Genomic DNA, 16664 nt, shown 5'->3' with positions numbered 1-16664 from the left:
TAAAAAGCAAATCACTTACTTTCATATGATAAGTATGGTGTGTGCTTTTGCCAAGCACGTAGCCTACTCAGTACAACCATTTTCCAAATATGCTCTTTGCTCAACTAATATGCGCATGGGTCACAGCTTGCGTTTGATATATAGGATGCAATGGAGAGGAAGGGATGTGATATACCGCCCTCCCACCCCCGCATGTAAAGCGGGAGGCCCGGGTTCGAATCCCATTAAAGTGTTGCGTTTCTTTATATATATTTTTTTAATTTTCACTTATTTCCTAGTCTTTGTCATTGAAGCACAATCTCTGTGTGAGTTTTCCGCTATGTCTAAGTCAAACGAGAAAGTCAAACGAGAACGTTTTCCCCAATCGTATCATATTCTATCGCGACATGCAATTACAAAAATATTCATGATAACAAATACCGACGCAAAACTATACTTCTTTCAACCTTGGCATATTCGGTTTCGTAAACGACTCGTTCGTAAAGGTTCGAATGCAATATGAAAATGACTTGACGTTGACAAACGTGTTGTCAGTAACATTTTTCATAGCATTAAGTTTGTATAGGCCTAGTCAATACATACTTTTTATGCACTGTAAATATATGCGGTCGTCGGGAGAAAATGTCTTTGCGTATATTTTACCGTGGGCGATTAGAAGCCAATGCGTTCAAGTTGTGGGCAAAATATATGAAGTTATTTAGCATGTGCTTAAAGTATTATACAACCATATCCTCTCCCAATCCCCGCCCCCCCCCCCACCACCACCACTAACTAAAATAGACAAAGTAAACCATTTAAAGTGACAGTATCATGCTTTCATATGATTGCTTTGGAAGCTTATAGGCCTATATAGTTTACGTCCCTGTCGTTTTTCATTCAACATAATCATTATCAGGGATTTTTATCACTTTAAGTTTGTACGTTATGTCATCCTTTGGTGAGAATAATCAAATTACAGATGATGACTGAAATCGATTTAGAATCGTTTTAAAGTTCGTTGGTTAAATGTGGATATTATTCCTAACGAGCAGTCGAATGGGTTGAGGTTCTGTACGATAAAATTGCTCCTCTCTCCCAGCTTCAAACTTAAACGATCGTGGTATCATGACATTTATAGGTGTTATGATCATCAACGATGATCACATGCTTGATGGAATTGGCAAATTGTATTCTCTAGCGGACTTGAAAAGTGACGTAAAAAGTGTGTAAATCAATGGAACAATTCATTGTAGGTGTCCCTGAGATGTATTCATGACATAAATCAGTACGAGGATTACAGTAAGGATGTATTTCGCAATAGCGCCATCACAATATTTTTTTAGTTTACACCATGCCAGGAATGTTACTTAGTCCCTGCACATGATGAAAGACCTTCCGTTTCTTTGTTCATGTGAAGCATTAGAGCTATTTTATTACAGAACAGTAAAACCATTTTTGGCACACTGCGTTCTTTATATAATTATCAGTACTGTATTACTGCTATTACCGACAAACTTCTCCCGACAAAATATTATTTCATAAACTCACTTCACTCATCACTCTTTTAGTGTATCATCTGTCGAAGACTCGAACTAAAGCAAATTTGAACATGATTAAGTAATAAGTTATGGTCAGATCATGGTCCAAATAAATCCTTCCCCAAATAACAGATTATGTGCACTAGCTGCCACATTAAAGTAGTTGAGTACTTCAAACAATAACAAAAAGAGAGTGAAGTCCAGGTGCTGTTGAAATGGAAGGACAAGGTACAACAAAAACAACCCATACTTAAAGGAGGGAGGGGTCTAATATGCCAGTACCCCCATAACAAATGAAACAATACAAATCAAGAGGACAAATAAGTGCTTTGTATTGAAAAAACATATTTTATTGTCACTGATTATCAAAGCTTATGTATAAATTGTAAAACAAACATGTTACGAGAAAGAAGTGAATGGATGTGCAAGAAGATCTTGGCATGCTGTAATTATATCCTTGGCATGCTAGAGAAGCCCAGAGAGGCTTTGCATAGCTTTCAAATCGAGGACTTACTATCTCTCTATTGATAATGATACTTAAACTATCATGGGCTGAAATCACAGGTTTGAAATACTCTACCACACTTAACACTAGAAATGGTACAATAGCCAACGGTCGCACTAGTCAAGCTTTCACATTATTAGGTCATCGTAATAAATTTATCAAACATATACTGATATAGATACTAGGTAAAACCATGAGAGACTTAGTTATTGTGTGAGAAGCAAGTTCAGGTACATTTAAATCTGAATTAATTTCATAACTGCAAAGTGATAAGTCAGTCAGTAACCATGGTAACATGTCAAATACTTACCCAAGTCTGTCTCCTTGCTGGTGATATTGTTTAATTGTCATAATTACAAACATGTACAAACTACAGATGTAACTTGTTTCATGGAAATTCATTATATATTTAAAATGCACGATATACGCAAACTCCACTGGGATTATGAATTTGTGAAATCTTCCGTGCATTATGATATCTTCCATGAATTAGTCTTAATAGCAGTTACTGGAAAATCCTTCTTGAAATTAGACTTCTAAACAACCTGTATTGACCTTTGTATAGATCATACAAAAGAAAATATAAATAATAATGATTCAAGTAAAGTGATATATCAAGTAGTTAGTATTTTCAATAATGCCTGCTAGATTCTTGACAGCATATAGCTACCTGATTTTTCAGAGTTTTGGTCATCTTATAGACTTTTATAGTCTCTCACTACCAAGACTGTCTTTTATGTTTCATATAATAAGGGGTTAATCAACGGCGTTACTCACAGGATTAATGCACGATCGGGGGATAATGCAAGCGATGCACGAGGGCGGAGCCCGAGTGCATCCAGCAATAGCATTAACACCCGGAGTGCATTAATCATGTGAGTAACGCATGCTAGACCGTTGATTAACCCCGTTCATTCATACACTACCATTTGTGTGGGGGAAAAATAAAACAAAACATTTTTGGTTACATATAACCAAAGTTTTATTAAAGTGATGCCCCGTAATTTTACCGTGCGTTACTCACAGGATTAACCACGGTCAGCTGACCTGAATGGACCAATAGGATTTAGGAATCTTTACTAAGTATGAATGAACAGTGCTTTATAAGAGCAGAAAATTTCAAAAACAGTTGAGCTACAGTATAGTAGTTTGCTATATTTGTGTAGAGTGCATAATACATGCATATATTAACATTGGAAGGAAGTATAACTACAAGAGCGATTGATCCCACGGGTAGGTTTATCAAGCATAATAAACAGTCAAAGTCCAGCTTAGATTTGTAAACTATGGACAGTAGTATTAAGCAAACTTAAATGGGACATCAACCCAACTATCATCGTTGGGTCATATGTGAGGGTTCCTTTTCAAGAAAATTTTCCCCAAACAGCTAAAATACAGTATGCTTGTTCTGATTGGGATAAATCTTAGTTTAAATGTCCTGTCTGGGAGCTGTGATTGTGTGAATCTGTGATGTCATAGTGCCACTAGGATCTCAAACCTTTTATTTTCTCTTTGTTATGCTTTTCATGTTTTCAAGATAAAATGTTAACAGTTTTGACACTGAAACAATTGTCATCATTAGTTCAAGCATTCTGTATTTAAGCATTTGCAAAACCCGTCTCCATTACAGAAACTAAACATTGTATATATCAACAAAAAACTTTTTTAAATACATCACACGTGGCCCAATGGTGTCACATTTAGACTTGATCAAGTCTCCAGCCTGGTAAGTGACAAAACACTAAATCTGTGATATCTCCCAAATGGAAGATGGTTTTTCTAAGCTGCTTTGGGGGAGTTGTTGTTCACGACGTTATTTCCATCAGATAGACTAAAACTGATGGTAAGGTGTGAGTCTCCTGTTACTTATATCCATCAATACTGACTGACAGATACCTTAGTATGAGTTTAAAACAAAAAATGGTGTCAGCTAAAACTCTTCCTTTCTTCAAATCTCTGATGTAATTAGTTATCACATATAATTATCACATATGTAATTAGTTATTACATATTAGATGTAATTGAGTTATCACTCTTTGTCCATGGCAAACTGGTAAATGTCCTTAAGACAGGCATTAAGTCTAACCACACTTCCAAGCCTGCTGTCCTCAGTTTGGTCACCTGATCGTTACTTGGTCACCTGATTGTCACCTGATGGTCACCTGACATTCACCCGGTATCTAAGCTTCTTGACATATCTCCTATACAAGACTAAGTGACTGTCCTTTCTTCAGATGCAGAGATGATCCACCAACACCTCACGTCTTTGGCACAGCCTTTTGAGGAGTCTCGTTACTTTGCCAGAATGAAACTATTCTCCTCACAGCCTTCCATGCGCTACTTGGAGGAGTCTGAGGATAAACGAGATGAAGGACGAAAACAAAAGAAAGTCATATTACTTATATATTAACGACAATGTCAAGAACAAAATTAAAGTCATTATCAGACGGGATGAAATTTCTCGTAGATGAACAATTGCAGACTATAATACAAAAATGCTTGAGAAATAGATAAAAAGATTGATGAAAATAAAATGCTTCAAACAAAACAAATCAGGCTGTTTATCATTATAATAATTCAGTGTCAAGGTGGCACTTGGTGTGACATTTATGTGGTGTGCAGAAAATATCCACCCTGTTCAAACAGCCCTCTGAGAAGTTCATTGCTACCTCTAGATCAAGATTTTAAAGTTTTGTGATTTCTTCATCTGTGCCAATTATAGCAATTAAGTCAAACGAAGAAGAAAGGGAAAGAGATTTCTGATTCTCGTAGAAAAACCAAAAATTTTCACTATCAAACATTTACCCTTCCTCAAAGGTCTTATTATTTAGTATTTAGCACTACACTCCAAACATCAATTATTTTCTAATATTACCTCGCATGTGAACAGATTCTCATAGGAAGACATGTTTCATATGATACTACCAAAGCCAAAAGTGTAAAATAAATGAGGACCAGGGACCATAGTGTACCCATAACTTTGCCAAACAGCTTTCTCACAGCCTTGAGAAAACATGCCAGTAGGAGCCAATTTTTAAATTGCCTACTAACACTTAACCAATCAACTGCTCTAGGACACAATTCTTATCTTTTTAGAGCAGAAATGAAGAGCAAATGTAAAATCTCTCAGTCGTGCAACCTTGTTGCTGCATTATAGATCTGTAAATCCATAAGAATTGAAATATTATAGATTTCAAGTTTGCCAAATGAACCCTGGGTTAAGTTCCAGGGACCATTGGTTCCACCCAAACAACCTGTGAACAAAGGGCCACCTCTAAAGGAAAGTGGACCCTGTTCCTGAAAAACCCTAAGTTTACCCTGGATCATACCATGTACTGCAGAGAGTGTAAGTAACTAGTAACAAGTAGTGAAAACAAATTTGTTACATTTCGTAATTACATAATCATGTAAAGTTACATAATTGTGTTCAAAAATGAACGTGACCAATGTGTGACACTAAACTCTGGCAACTAAGGCAATGTAATAAAAATGTGATATATTTCTTGTGTCCTTAGAAGGTGCAATTAGCTGGTAATTAGCATACCTTTTAAATGACATAAAAAATTTCTACCCCTATTCCTATGTGGAAAGTACAGTAGGCTAGGTTAGCCTAGGTTGGTCCTCCGTGAAAGTGTTGTACACCTACACTTTTAGATATTACATTGCACATGTATACAGCTGGCTCTGTTACAGCCAATTGCATTACAAGTGTGTTACAGTCAATTGTGTTACTGTGTTACAAGTCAATTGCCTATTTCATACTAGCAGTGTAAAGAAAGTAAGCAGGTAACACATATCCAAATACTTTTAACATTATTCAGAATTTTGTAACTTTACAAAATACATGGAAAAATGTAAATCGATGCCAACCTGTGTTTTATTTGTGAGAGGTGATGTTGTTCCAAATTTCGAAGGATTTGCTTTGGAGAGTAAAACATCTAGAAGTAACTGCCATGCTGGTTTGAAATTATCATCTTCTTGTGTAGCGAGATTTTGATCTGTTGAACTAGGGAGTAACCAAGGGCACCACGGTCTATGCTCCACTGCCGGGTTAAAAGTTGACTGGTTTACTTTCTGAAATTATAAAAGAAACGAGAGACATGTTGAGTTGACTATTTCATTCAAAATATTGTGACAGATGTCCATGAAAACCATGGCAACATTGCAAGCTTAAAGGGCACTTGCAGATACTGATAAAGTACACAGGGAAATCCTAACAGATAAACATAAAAGTGAAATGGTTAAAATATTATATAACTCCAAACATCTCAAATAAGGGAGCATTTAACTTATTAGATTCAAACAACTTTTAAGCAAGGTCAATCCTTGTGGACCATGTATAATAATGAAACATGCAAATTTAATGTGAATAGCATGTTATGGCGCTAGACCAATACACCACGGAAACAGAGAGACATAAAGGTATATATATATATATTAGGCGTGTTAGCTCAGTGGTTAACGCCGGTGCCTTTCAATTATAAGGTCCGGAGTTTGAGTCACTCCAAGATTAATGTATGTCGTCCAGTTACAGAGTTGTTGACAATTGACAATTCATAATCATGGACGTTAAAAATGAATCTAAGAGACCGACTTCGGTTAGCTTGCGGCTTTCATAAGCCAATGAGGCTTCTTCGTGAGTTCCTGGTTGCAGGAGGATCTGAAAAACATACATACATTCATATGCCACATGTGTGTAGCACACATTCAAGCTCCAATATACATGCATATATGGAGATGCTGCACTGTTTCATTAGTACATGCGCAAATGTCAAACTCACCTCCTGACTCTCATGACAGTCAAGATATCAAAGGGAAGACCGGCCTTAATATAACTGTTTCGAAAAATATTTAATGAAGATATTTTGAGATATATCAAAAGGATGTATCATACTTTAATTCTTTTCTGAGGTGGTTCAACATCTTCCTCCTTCTGTTTCTCGTCAACGTTTTCTTCTCCTTTCACATCCGTGTCAGCCTTTCTCTGTGTATAGTTCCAGAGACCTGCCTGTTTTCTACAACATTCACACGATACTACTGGTAAGGATGGATCACCACTGCAACAAACAAAGAAAGGTGAACAGATATGAAATTCATGTATCTTTACAGTCTCAAAAGGAACTCTATATCCAAAGAAAGTTAGCATGTTGTTTTAATTAGTAAGCAACTCCCCCATCTCCCTACGAAACTCCCCACTAAACATGGCTACCAATTAGGCTCGGCTTAAAGAAATTAAAAATGTGTTTAATTCCCTTAGAATTAGTACAATGCTTGCAATTTCTGGTGGTGTTATCCCAGATGCACTTTCTTTTACACTTAAACAATTCAGTTGGCTCATTTGATGCAATAGGGCAGCTATCCACCCCTTGCCCCTGTGTTTCTTGCATGCACTCAGGGAGAAGAAATACAGCTTTTACCTCTTCTGCCAGCCAAATAGAGCAAGGAGGATGATCATGTTCCATTCATCTTCATCAACATTCTCTCCACTCTCCACTTTCTCCATTGTATACTCTCTCAAGCTTTTCAGAATGAAAGCATCTTCTTCATTCTGAGAGATGAAACAAAATGATAACAAATAAATATATAGATAATAAATCAAGAAATATATTAATAAAGAAATAAATAAGTAAGTAAATAACATGTCTACAAGTTATCAAGCAGAAGAAATTAAATAAGAACAAGTTATGTCCTGCTGACTTCTCTGATGGTAAAATTATATATATATATTTTTTCAAATGGCCCTTCAACAGTAATTTGAACTTTAGAGCATTTGTTTGATTTTGTCACTGGTGAATGTAATTGATTGATTGATTGAATGACTTATTGCTTGATCTTACCTGATCTGCTAGGACTGAAAAATCGAATCTTGGCAGATGTTTGGTTATATTTGTGAGGTCAGACACCCTCTGGTGATACAAGGCGACTTGTTGCTTGTGGTGAACCATTGATATCTTGACAAATGATTCTGAAAACAAAAGAAAATTTAACAAGAATTTCAAGTGAGTAATTATTCTACCTGGACAGACCTGAAGTAGACAGCAGCAAAACAAAATTTGAAGTCAAATAAAAATGCAATAGCACCTCTAGATATAAACTAAAATAAATATTGTGCACATGTTTTGTAATAAGTTTTCTATCCAAAATATCTGTTTGACAAAAAAGCTGACTGTTTCTTTAAAATCTCTATTCCTTACTACTTTTCTGGGTTGCATCAAATGAAACTGGAGTGAGATCCCTTGGTTACATGGTAATCAAGGTATTGTAACATCTGATAGGCACCCCCAACAAAGAAAGGACTACATAGGGATTGCCATCCACTAAGGGCTGGATGGTTCACTTAGTCGAGAAAGGGGTTGATATCCTCTGTTCAACGGTTCTGTTATTTTCCATTTGACAATTCTACTTTCGAGTTCGGAGTATTGAATAATAAATATCAAAAGTAAAAAAAATGTTGGTACCTGGTGATGGACTTTCTGGCCATGGACAAATATTTCCATGAGTTGAGATGAGTTTCTCTTTCACTTTGTCACAGGATAAGGAATCTGAAATTAAACAGATAGATTGAGTGTGAAAAGAGGACTCCAAAATCTAGAGGCAAATGATCTATGGCAAGCATGGATACGATGGAGCAACGTTGAACACTCTTAAACAAGTACTTGCACATCCAGCTCCAGAGTCCTTTTTGAGTACTTCTACAAATTGAACCCTTGTTTCATAGTGATGCATATTGTGACTCATAACATACTCAAAGTGAGCAACATTCTCCTGTTGACAATATCCAATCCTAGCTACTGTAAATAACAGCCCTAAGTAGTTATCACAATACATTTTTAATCTGCCTGGCTAAAATTGCAAACTTCAAAGGGCAAATCAAAATGGCAACTATCCTACCAAAAGGGCAAAAAAAATCTCTACTTTCAATTCAGTGAGAGATTTAGAGGCACAGCAAACTGAACAGGCATTCTCACAATTTGTTATAAATCCATCACTTATTTTAAGCCTTGATTTCATCAACAAACTGGGAACAGGGGAAGATTAATTTGCTTAAACTTCTTACACTCCTCTTTCTGCCAAGGATGAGGTAGAGAGACATACAGAACTTGTTTGCAACTGACGCAGGACAGAGAATCAACATCAACATTCTTCCAGCCGTATCGTGCACAGTGTAGAGGAGACAGGGAATGAGGCTTGGCAAACCAGGTTGATGTCTAAAAGAGTTTGTCAAGGAAAGCCATAAAATAAAGCTACAGAAATCAACAAACAAAACTAGCGTAAACTGTGAAACAAGTAACAAGCCGAGTACTTTAGGGTCTACTTATGATATCAATGCAAGGTAATACTTTGTATTGCAATGACATCAAAAGATTTTGAAAACTCTCTGGGTTTTTAAAAGATGAGCCACATTGGAGCTAGCATGGTCAATCGTTCTTTGAGTAAGAATGGTACATGGATGGCTTTGTCAGACACTTTGTTAACTGTAAATAATAGTATTTTGACAGTTGACACAGGTCTGTTTCATCTGCTATTAGCCTAGGTTATCTAAGAAGTTAATATTTACTACATGTGCCATACATACAGAGGTCCTTACAATAATTACAACCTTTGTGACTCATGTTTACAACAAATCATCATATAAACTAAGCTACTATTCCATTATATGGTCTAAAGTATAATACCTTGTCATCAACATTACCTCTACCAATTAGTAAATTACACAGGTACTTTAGTAATGTGATACAGAAGGAACTACATTTAACATATCACTACGTAACATCACTCGTAATGTTTTTATACCATTGTCGATAGCCTACCGGTATTTATTACTCATGCAATATCACTTTTAATTGGGTTTCATCGTTATGCGTTTTCAATTTCATGTCTGTTTTAGAGCTCTTGTGTTTGAACAATTTCCATTGTATTTTTATGCATGTGGCTGAATAAATCATCTATCTATCTAAGTTGCAACTTAAAGGGTGTGAATACTCGCGCAAAAAGGAACGTCTAATGCCGGTAATTTTGACCTAGTTTCGAATGAGGTGTAACAGAAGTGCTAAACACCACCATCGATCCCAGAATATACACACACAGCTTGCTACCGCGGGTAATTAGACACTAGTGTACAGTCAGTACATACAGCTGCGGTCAATACCCACAGCACAGTATACAAACGATACAGCGATGGACATCTCAGGTCCAGCTAAAGGTAACAAGGTATCACGTTTCATTACTGTCTGCATTTTGTAGGGACACAAACAAAATGTCACTTGCAAGCAACAGAAAATTAACTTTTTCAGAAGGCCGCACGCGGTTTGCGGCGAGTCTTCAATGCCTTTAAATGAATTGACCGTACATCAAAAGTGATGATATATTTTCCAAGTTCTGTTCATCAAGACACAGCACACCACAGTGGACAGAATTATACCTATCATTGGCATTTAATATACGTGTACAACAAGATTTAGTAATCTGAATGAACACCATAGATAAATAAATCCTCCACTTGCAGTAAACTGAAAAGTAAACTTTTAAACCATTCATGCAAGTTTCTTACAACAAAATTAATAGAAAATGGAATTATGCAAACTTTGTTTGAAAGGATACACTGAAGGAGTCCACACGTTGTAGGAAACTCTCTCTGTTTAACGGTGTTATGGTTACTGATACTTTACTTTCCTGTGGTGTAGATGGAGCATCACTTTCACTATGACTTGCTGGATCAGAAGTGCTGCAAAAACAGGAGAAAGGAAAATAGGTCATTGTCAACACGCTTCATTTATAGTTTTTTAAGGAAAGGAATCTGTTGTGCAATGTTTTTTATATTTTGAAGCCTGGCTTTCTATTTGTACTCTCAGTTGTTGAAAGTGCATTTCCTAAAAACTACTTAAATGCAGCCAAGAAAGAATGCTTCAGCAAACAGCAACCAAAAACTTATATGACTTCTAAAACACAATATGAATTCTCATTACCTTTACAATTTTAGGAAAATTTATCATAGGAAGCTGAATGTGAAGTTTAAGACATCAATTCAATTGAGCAATTAGTCAGTTTCTTGGTTTAAATGTAAATTTTGTGAATTTCATTTAATAGGTTCCTACAATTTGCTGCCTGTTAAATCTGGCCAAAGTTGAGCAAGGAGCCACTACTTACCTGATTTTAGCACTACATTTAAACAAAGTGTATTAAAATCTGTTATTTTTATTCATTTTTATTATTCATTGTACCATGTTGTGTCAACAAAAATAAATGAAATAAAACCTAGGTAGGCTATACATCTTCATTCCTTCTGTTTTTGTAAATCCCATCAATATCAGCATTATAGAATAACGTAGCAATAAGGTGTTTAATTCTTCTTGAGATTTTGATCGAAAAGGAAATCGACTTTTCGCATAACAAGAACTGTGGCACTACTGCAACTGTTGTAGAGACAACTCAAGAAAAATACAACTGCACACCGTGGTAGCGTATGCTCTACTGATCTATTACTCTCATCTCATATGTCACAGAGACAGATAACATCCCTTAGTGTACAGATTACATAGAATACAATATATACTTAGTATTACTTAGGATTACATAGGACTTACAGTAGCTATTCTTAGGATTACTTACATAGTGACTTTCTATCAACCCAGTATCATATGTATAGTAACTTTTAACAATAGGCTAACCTGGATAAGGAATTGGCATCTACCAAGAATGCATACAGTAGGTAATTACTATCTGATTCACATCCATTCCAGGTACCCTACACTGTAAGTCATAATCCTAACCGGTATCGCGCAACTAGGCCTACGTAGGCTGCATGCCAAAGCACAGAGGTTATATATTTGACGAAAGTATTCGCACGATTTTACTGGTAATGAAACTGCAACGGCATTTCACCTATTTATTTCCGGTTCTTGGTCCCTTCTAAGAAATGAAGATAACAAAGCTTTTATTCGTCTGGGTTTACTTCGCTCAACAACGTCCATCTCTAGAGTCGTTTATAACTGGATTTCTTTTAAATTTATTAACAAGAAGAGCGGTCGCGGTAGTATACAAAAGATAGAAATCCCTTTCTTAACAAACTACTCCATAGTTACGTTGCCTCTTGTAATGGCTCTTTGCGAATGTCTATGGGCCGAAGGACCTCCAATTAAGAAAACGTGTAAAGTTGTAAACAGCAAAAGTCATCTTTATCCTCCGTATTTGGCTCCAAATTTAGAAAACAATTTTTTTTTTTTTAGATTTCATATTATTTTCATAAAGGTGCTGGCCCTCCATATTATTCTAACACCGCACAATATAATGACTCGTGGAGCGTTCAATTAATTTATAATACGGTGTAATAAAATACAATATTAAAACAGTATGCACAAAATGTTAAAACAGGGCACAATATATTGCTAACCCAGAGAGAGCATAATAGACTTTACTCATAACATTTGATACGAAGCAGTATCTCAGCATATTTGATGAGCGAAATAAATTCGTTTGACTTGATTTCATCTCTGTATATAGTAAAGAGTAAAGCAGATAGTGGACCTCCCTGTGACACACCAACTTTTATTTTTGAAATTTCCGAAAACCCTTTATCCAGCTTTACTTGGTTTTTTCCATCCATGTGGAAATTGCTGAAACCAGCGAAATAAGCCAAGGCTCATTAGTGACTGTCGACAGATCTTTTTAATAATTGATTTGGTAATACTGTGTTGAAAGCAATATAATAATCAGTCATGAAAAATACTTCTGATATAGTTGTTTCCTTACTATTCAAATGTTATCGTGGATAAGTATACGAGCACATAGCATCAATACAGGATACTCCTTCTCTATAAGCAAATTGTACTTTATCTCCAATTTAATTTTACATAATCCATAAACTTTTGCAAGTGTTAGATCACATATAGTAAGGAATCTTTACCGCTGGGACAGATGATAGTAGAGCATTTTTCAATGAACAGGGTATTTCACTTCTTTCTTCAAATTGTACGTATATACGGGTTCTAATTTACTAGGAAACTATTTACTAAATATCCACCAGCGAATACTATCAGAACCATGCACACGCAACGCTCCTTTTTTAACTTTATGAAATTTCCTACTTTGACACAGGCGCGGCGGAACGGAAAAATTATTGGGGGGGCTAATGTGTGGAGACTATCTAAGCGGAGCGCCACCATCGGTTGGCGCGGAGCGTACAAGAAAATTTTGGGTTTTTTCAAACCCCCAGATGACCGGAAACGGCACTTCCCGAGTGTTTTATGCTGCGAATACCTGGCCCTAAAATATGTGTCTCAAGCCTGCAATTTCTCAGATTGCACGTTAAGTCTGTAAAAACATTGTAATTTGTATATTCGATGGTGTTTTAAGAGAGTTGCTATTACTTTTAGTGTACTCGCAAAGACGTTTTTGAGTGTAGTAAGGGCAGTGGCGGGGCTAGGGGTATTGGTCGGGGGGGGGGCAAGAATGGTCTGTAGGGGCGCTTTCGACACTATCTAAGCGGAGCGCCACCACAGGTTGGCGCGGAGCGTACAGAAAATTTTTGAGTAAAGATACTCCCGAGATTGCAGGAAATGACCCTTTCCGGGGCCTTGCTAATTTGCAGATAAACGGAGAATAAATAGGTGTCGTCGCCATTTTGTCGGAAAATACACCGACAGAATATGACAAATGTCAATAGGTATATGAGAGCGCAATAAAATAGTCAAAAATCGCGAATAAGTAAAAAGTAGTGAAAAGCTGAAAAGGGCGCCAGCAGTCCATTTGAGTCCGTCAGGGGGGGGGGGGATCCGCCCTGACTGTATATATGGACGCTCGATCCACCACTAAGTAAGGGGATGTTGGAGAACTGGCTGAAATGAGGCAAGTCATTGGCCTAAGACGAAGTTGTGTTACGCTCACCGGTACTCACACTCACTGCTTCCACTTTTCACGGGGCGTGAAGACGCGGTTGGGGTGACAATGTGGTCTATAGCCAAGGGACGGGCCGAGGGTCCCCCAGCAATTACTTAAATTATTACACCTATAGAGTATACGTGTGCATCGGACAGATCGACAAGTATGCATTGAAAAATGGGCAGATGTAAGTTTCGGAGCCTTGGTAAATATTGGGGGGGCTTATCATGCATTTGCCCCCTCAACTTTTTTATTGGGGGGGCTGAGCCCCCCCCCCCAAGCCCCCCCGGTTCCGCCGCCACTGCTTTGACAACTAACATTGACAATTAAAACAGGAAAAGTCAAGTGCAGTTTGAGCTAAGCGGAAGGTAATGTCATTACTATACATGAATCATTAAACCTTCCAAAATGTTCACTTAGATCCTTTCCAAACTTTGAATCTAGACATTGCAATCATTCCTCATGGACTCTCTGATTAATCAATAACATTCCAAAAGGCATGGGAATTTTGCTTTAATCCGTCGAAAACTTCACTTCGTATATCACAGGGATATATGTTTATTGTTAATTTTCCAGGCTTTTATTTCCATCTTCAATCCCTGCCTGTTTTTCCTTTATAGCAGGCTGTTTGATTCTGCTATCAGCAGGTATTCACCTGATGTAAATGGGCCACTTTTAGTAGCTGTCACTCATGCGTTGTGTACACCCTACACTTACTTTTTGTGGTTTGAAGCCTGATTGTAGGGGGGCACTAAAAACCTTTGTCCCTGTTCTGGTGGCTTTAAATGTGGTACCGTATTAATAACCGGTGTTTTATTTTACAAAGTCAATAATTAAAGCCGCTCACACTCAAATTAAGGCACACGTACATTAACAAGGCTTTGCAAACCTGCTGGTGGGGCTCAGTGCGTGCGCGGGCAGCATTTTGCCAATGATCTGCTGACTTAGGCACACCGCCGAGAATGTTACTCAGTTGAGACTCCATTCCAGCTACAATGCCCCCCCCACCCACCCCCCATCCCCATCTTGAGGAAGATCACAATGGTGAGACTAATAATGTCCAAAAGAATTGTTAATCATGTATCAGTATAGCAGTCACCAACTATTTCACAAATTTAAGAGGCAAAATCGTATTATGTGCGTATCTTGCACGTACAGTCTCTTTGCCTCAAATTTTTAACTTCCTAAATCCCCTTGTTCATTTTACAGGTGATAGTCCACGTCCCTAGTAATGGTCAATTTTTGATTCCCGAAGGGAGATACATCTCGTTATATCTTGTCATTAATAATTATAATTCAAATTGACTGTTTGTGTACTTTCAACGTTCCTCACCCATTACAGACATTGTGACATACTTGTGATTTTTTTGCATACAATAAATGGTTTCATTGGTTTGTTAATTGGACAGGAAGAGTTGATTACAGCGTTTCAGGATGAATGATTAAAAAGAAAGTTGTTGGTGGCGAGTTACCCTGTCTGGGACTCAGGGAAGATGGAATATGCATTAAACTTTATTTCCAAGGGTAGGGTACATCTCATCTCATCGGATTTAGTGAAAGTGAAAGAACAATGTTGAATACATTAATCTCATAAACCATTTGATTGACATACTTAAATAATATGATGCTGATATGATGCTGATATTATTTGTTTCTATTCTGAAGTTTCCTGTTACTTTGATGTCTTCATGCAGCATCGTACATTTTGCAGACCTTTTTGCATTAGCTGTAAAAGAACCAGAGTATGTGAGGGGTGATGGGGATATATAGGAAGGGATATATTTGTGTGTGTGTTGGGGGGGGGGGTAGCTTTAGAGTAATGCCATACCTATATACGCCGTTCTCATATAGCAAGCGAACGAGCTGATAACGACTGTCTCCCATGGGTGCTTGAAGCAAACAATAACTACAGCGTATTCACTCACACATTTCCCGACAACACGTCATAGAAATTCAAAAACGCTTACCATAAACCATAAGAAAGTGTGTTAGTCACTTGTAGATTTTTGCTGTATTCGTGCATAAATGTGGAGTAAACGTAAGCTGTCGACAAGCTCTGGTCCGAGGCGGTGGGGATGGGATGTGGCGGAGGGGGCGAAGGTTGTAAAATTCCGTTTTTAATCCCACAAAAAATATTAATATCAGTTTTTAGCACAACTTTGTCTGAAGACCTGTCAATTCTAGACCTAATTTGTAGCCAAAATATGCCTCATAAGGTACCATTTGAAGTCCAAATGTTTGTGTTTTTTTTCTTGAGGAGCACTCCCAGAACCTCTCCTCACATGGGAGTCTGTTTCAACGACTCCATGGTTACACCTCCCTCTTTTTAGGTATAGTGGATCCTCCCTTGGTATGCATTGTGTGAAGTTTATGATTTATCGTTTTCATCATCCTACTAGTTAGATTCATCATTTCTATTATTCATTCTTAAAGTCTAATAACAAGAATTTTTTTTACTCCTATCAGATTTTCTTCCTGAATATAGACCTGAAATCAAACCTCTGATGCAACTTGCATAGGACGTTAGGCTACATGGCCAGAACATATAGTTCGGGCAAGGCAAACTTGTCAATCATATAACCGCAACATAATGGGCAAACATCTAGCTATAAATACATTACTGAAAATGATTATTATTCATTACGAGTGACGCATATGTAAATATGATGGAAAGATGTCATACCGGATATGTACTAATTTACACTTTGAAATGGCCCCTAAGGCTACCGTAGATTTTCTTGCCTGTAGAGTTGTTATAAAACCAG

The 16664-nt window shown here is 37.2% G+C and overlaps 1 protein-coding gene across 1 annotated transcript; it reads right to left on the bottom strand.

Annotated features, from left to right (window-relative positions):
* Positions 1-1845: 1845 nt before the first annotated feature.
* LOC139961736 (zinc finger C3HC-type protein 1-like) lies at positions 1846-12073 on the bottom strand. Its single transcript, XM_071961178.1, has 9 exons — positions 11905-12073; positions 10624-10747; positions 9080-9230; positions 8481-8564; positions 7860-7987; positions 7440-7570; positions 6917-7079; positions 5893-6096; positions 1846-4373 (listed from the first exon to the last, which is right to left on the bottom strand). The coding sequence occupies exons 1-9, from the start codon at positions 11991-11993 to the stop codon at positions 4281-4283; spliced, it is 1167 nt and encodes a 388-aa protein (XP_071817279.1). The 5' UTR covers positions 11994-12073; the 3' UTR covers positions 1846-4280.
* Positions 12074-16664: the final 4591 nt, after the last annotated feature.

The sequence above is a fragment of the Apostichopus japonicus genome, chromosome 20 (assembly GCF_037975245.1).
Source record: "Apostichopus japonicus isolate 1M-3 chromosome 20, ASM3797524v1, whole genome shotgun sequence".
In the NCBI taxonomy this organism is placed as follows: domain Eukaryota; kingdom Metazoa; phylum Echinodermata; class Holothuroidea; order Aspidochirotida; family Stichopodidae; genus Apostichopus; species Apostichopus japonicus.
This window is presented reverse-complemented; position numbering and strand designations above follow the sequence as displayed.

Bases quoted from the DNA above. Each gene is read 5' to 3' on its own strand.
- LOC139961736 (XM_071961178.1), bottom strand. From the start codon at position 11,993: ATGGACGTTGTTGAGCGAAGTAAACCCAGACGAATAAAAGCTTTGTTA. The intron at 9,231-10,623 runs GTATCCTTTCAA...AAACTCTTTTAG, and splicing joins AACGTGTGGACTCCTTCAGT to ACATCAACCTGGTTTGCCAA. The intron at 4,374-5,892 runs GTTGGCATCGAT...GTTTATCCTCAG, and splicing joins CTCTCACAAATAAAACACAG to ACTCCTCCAAGTAGCGCATG.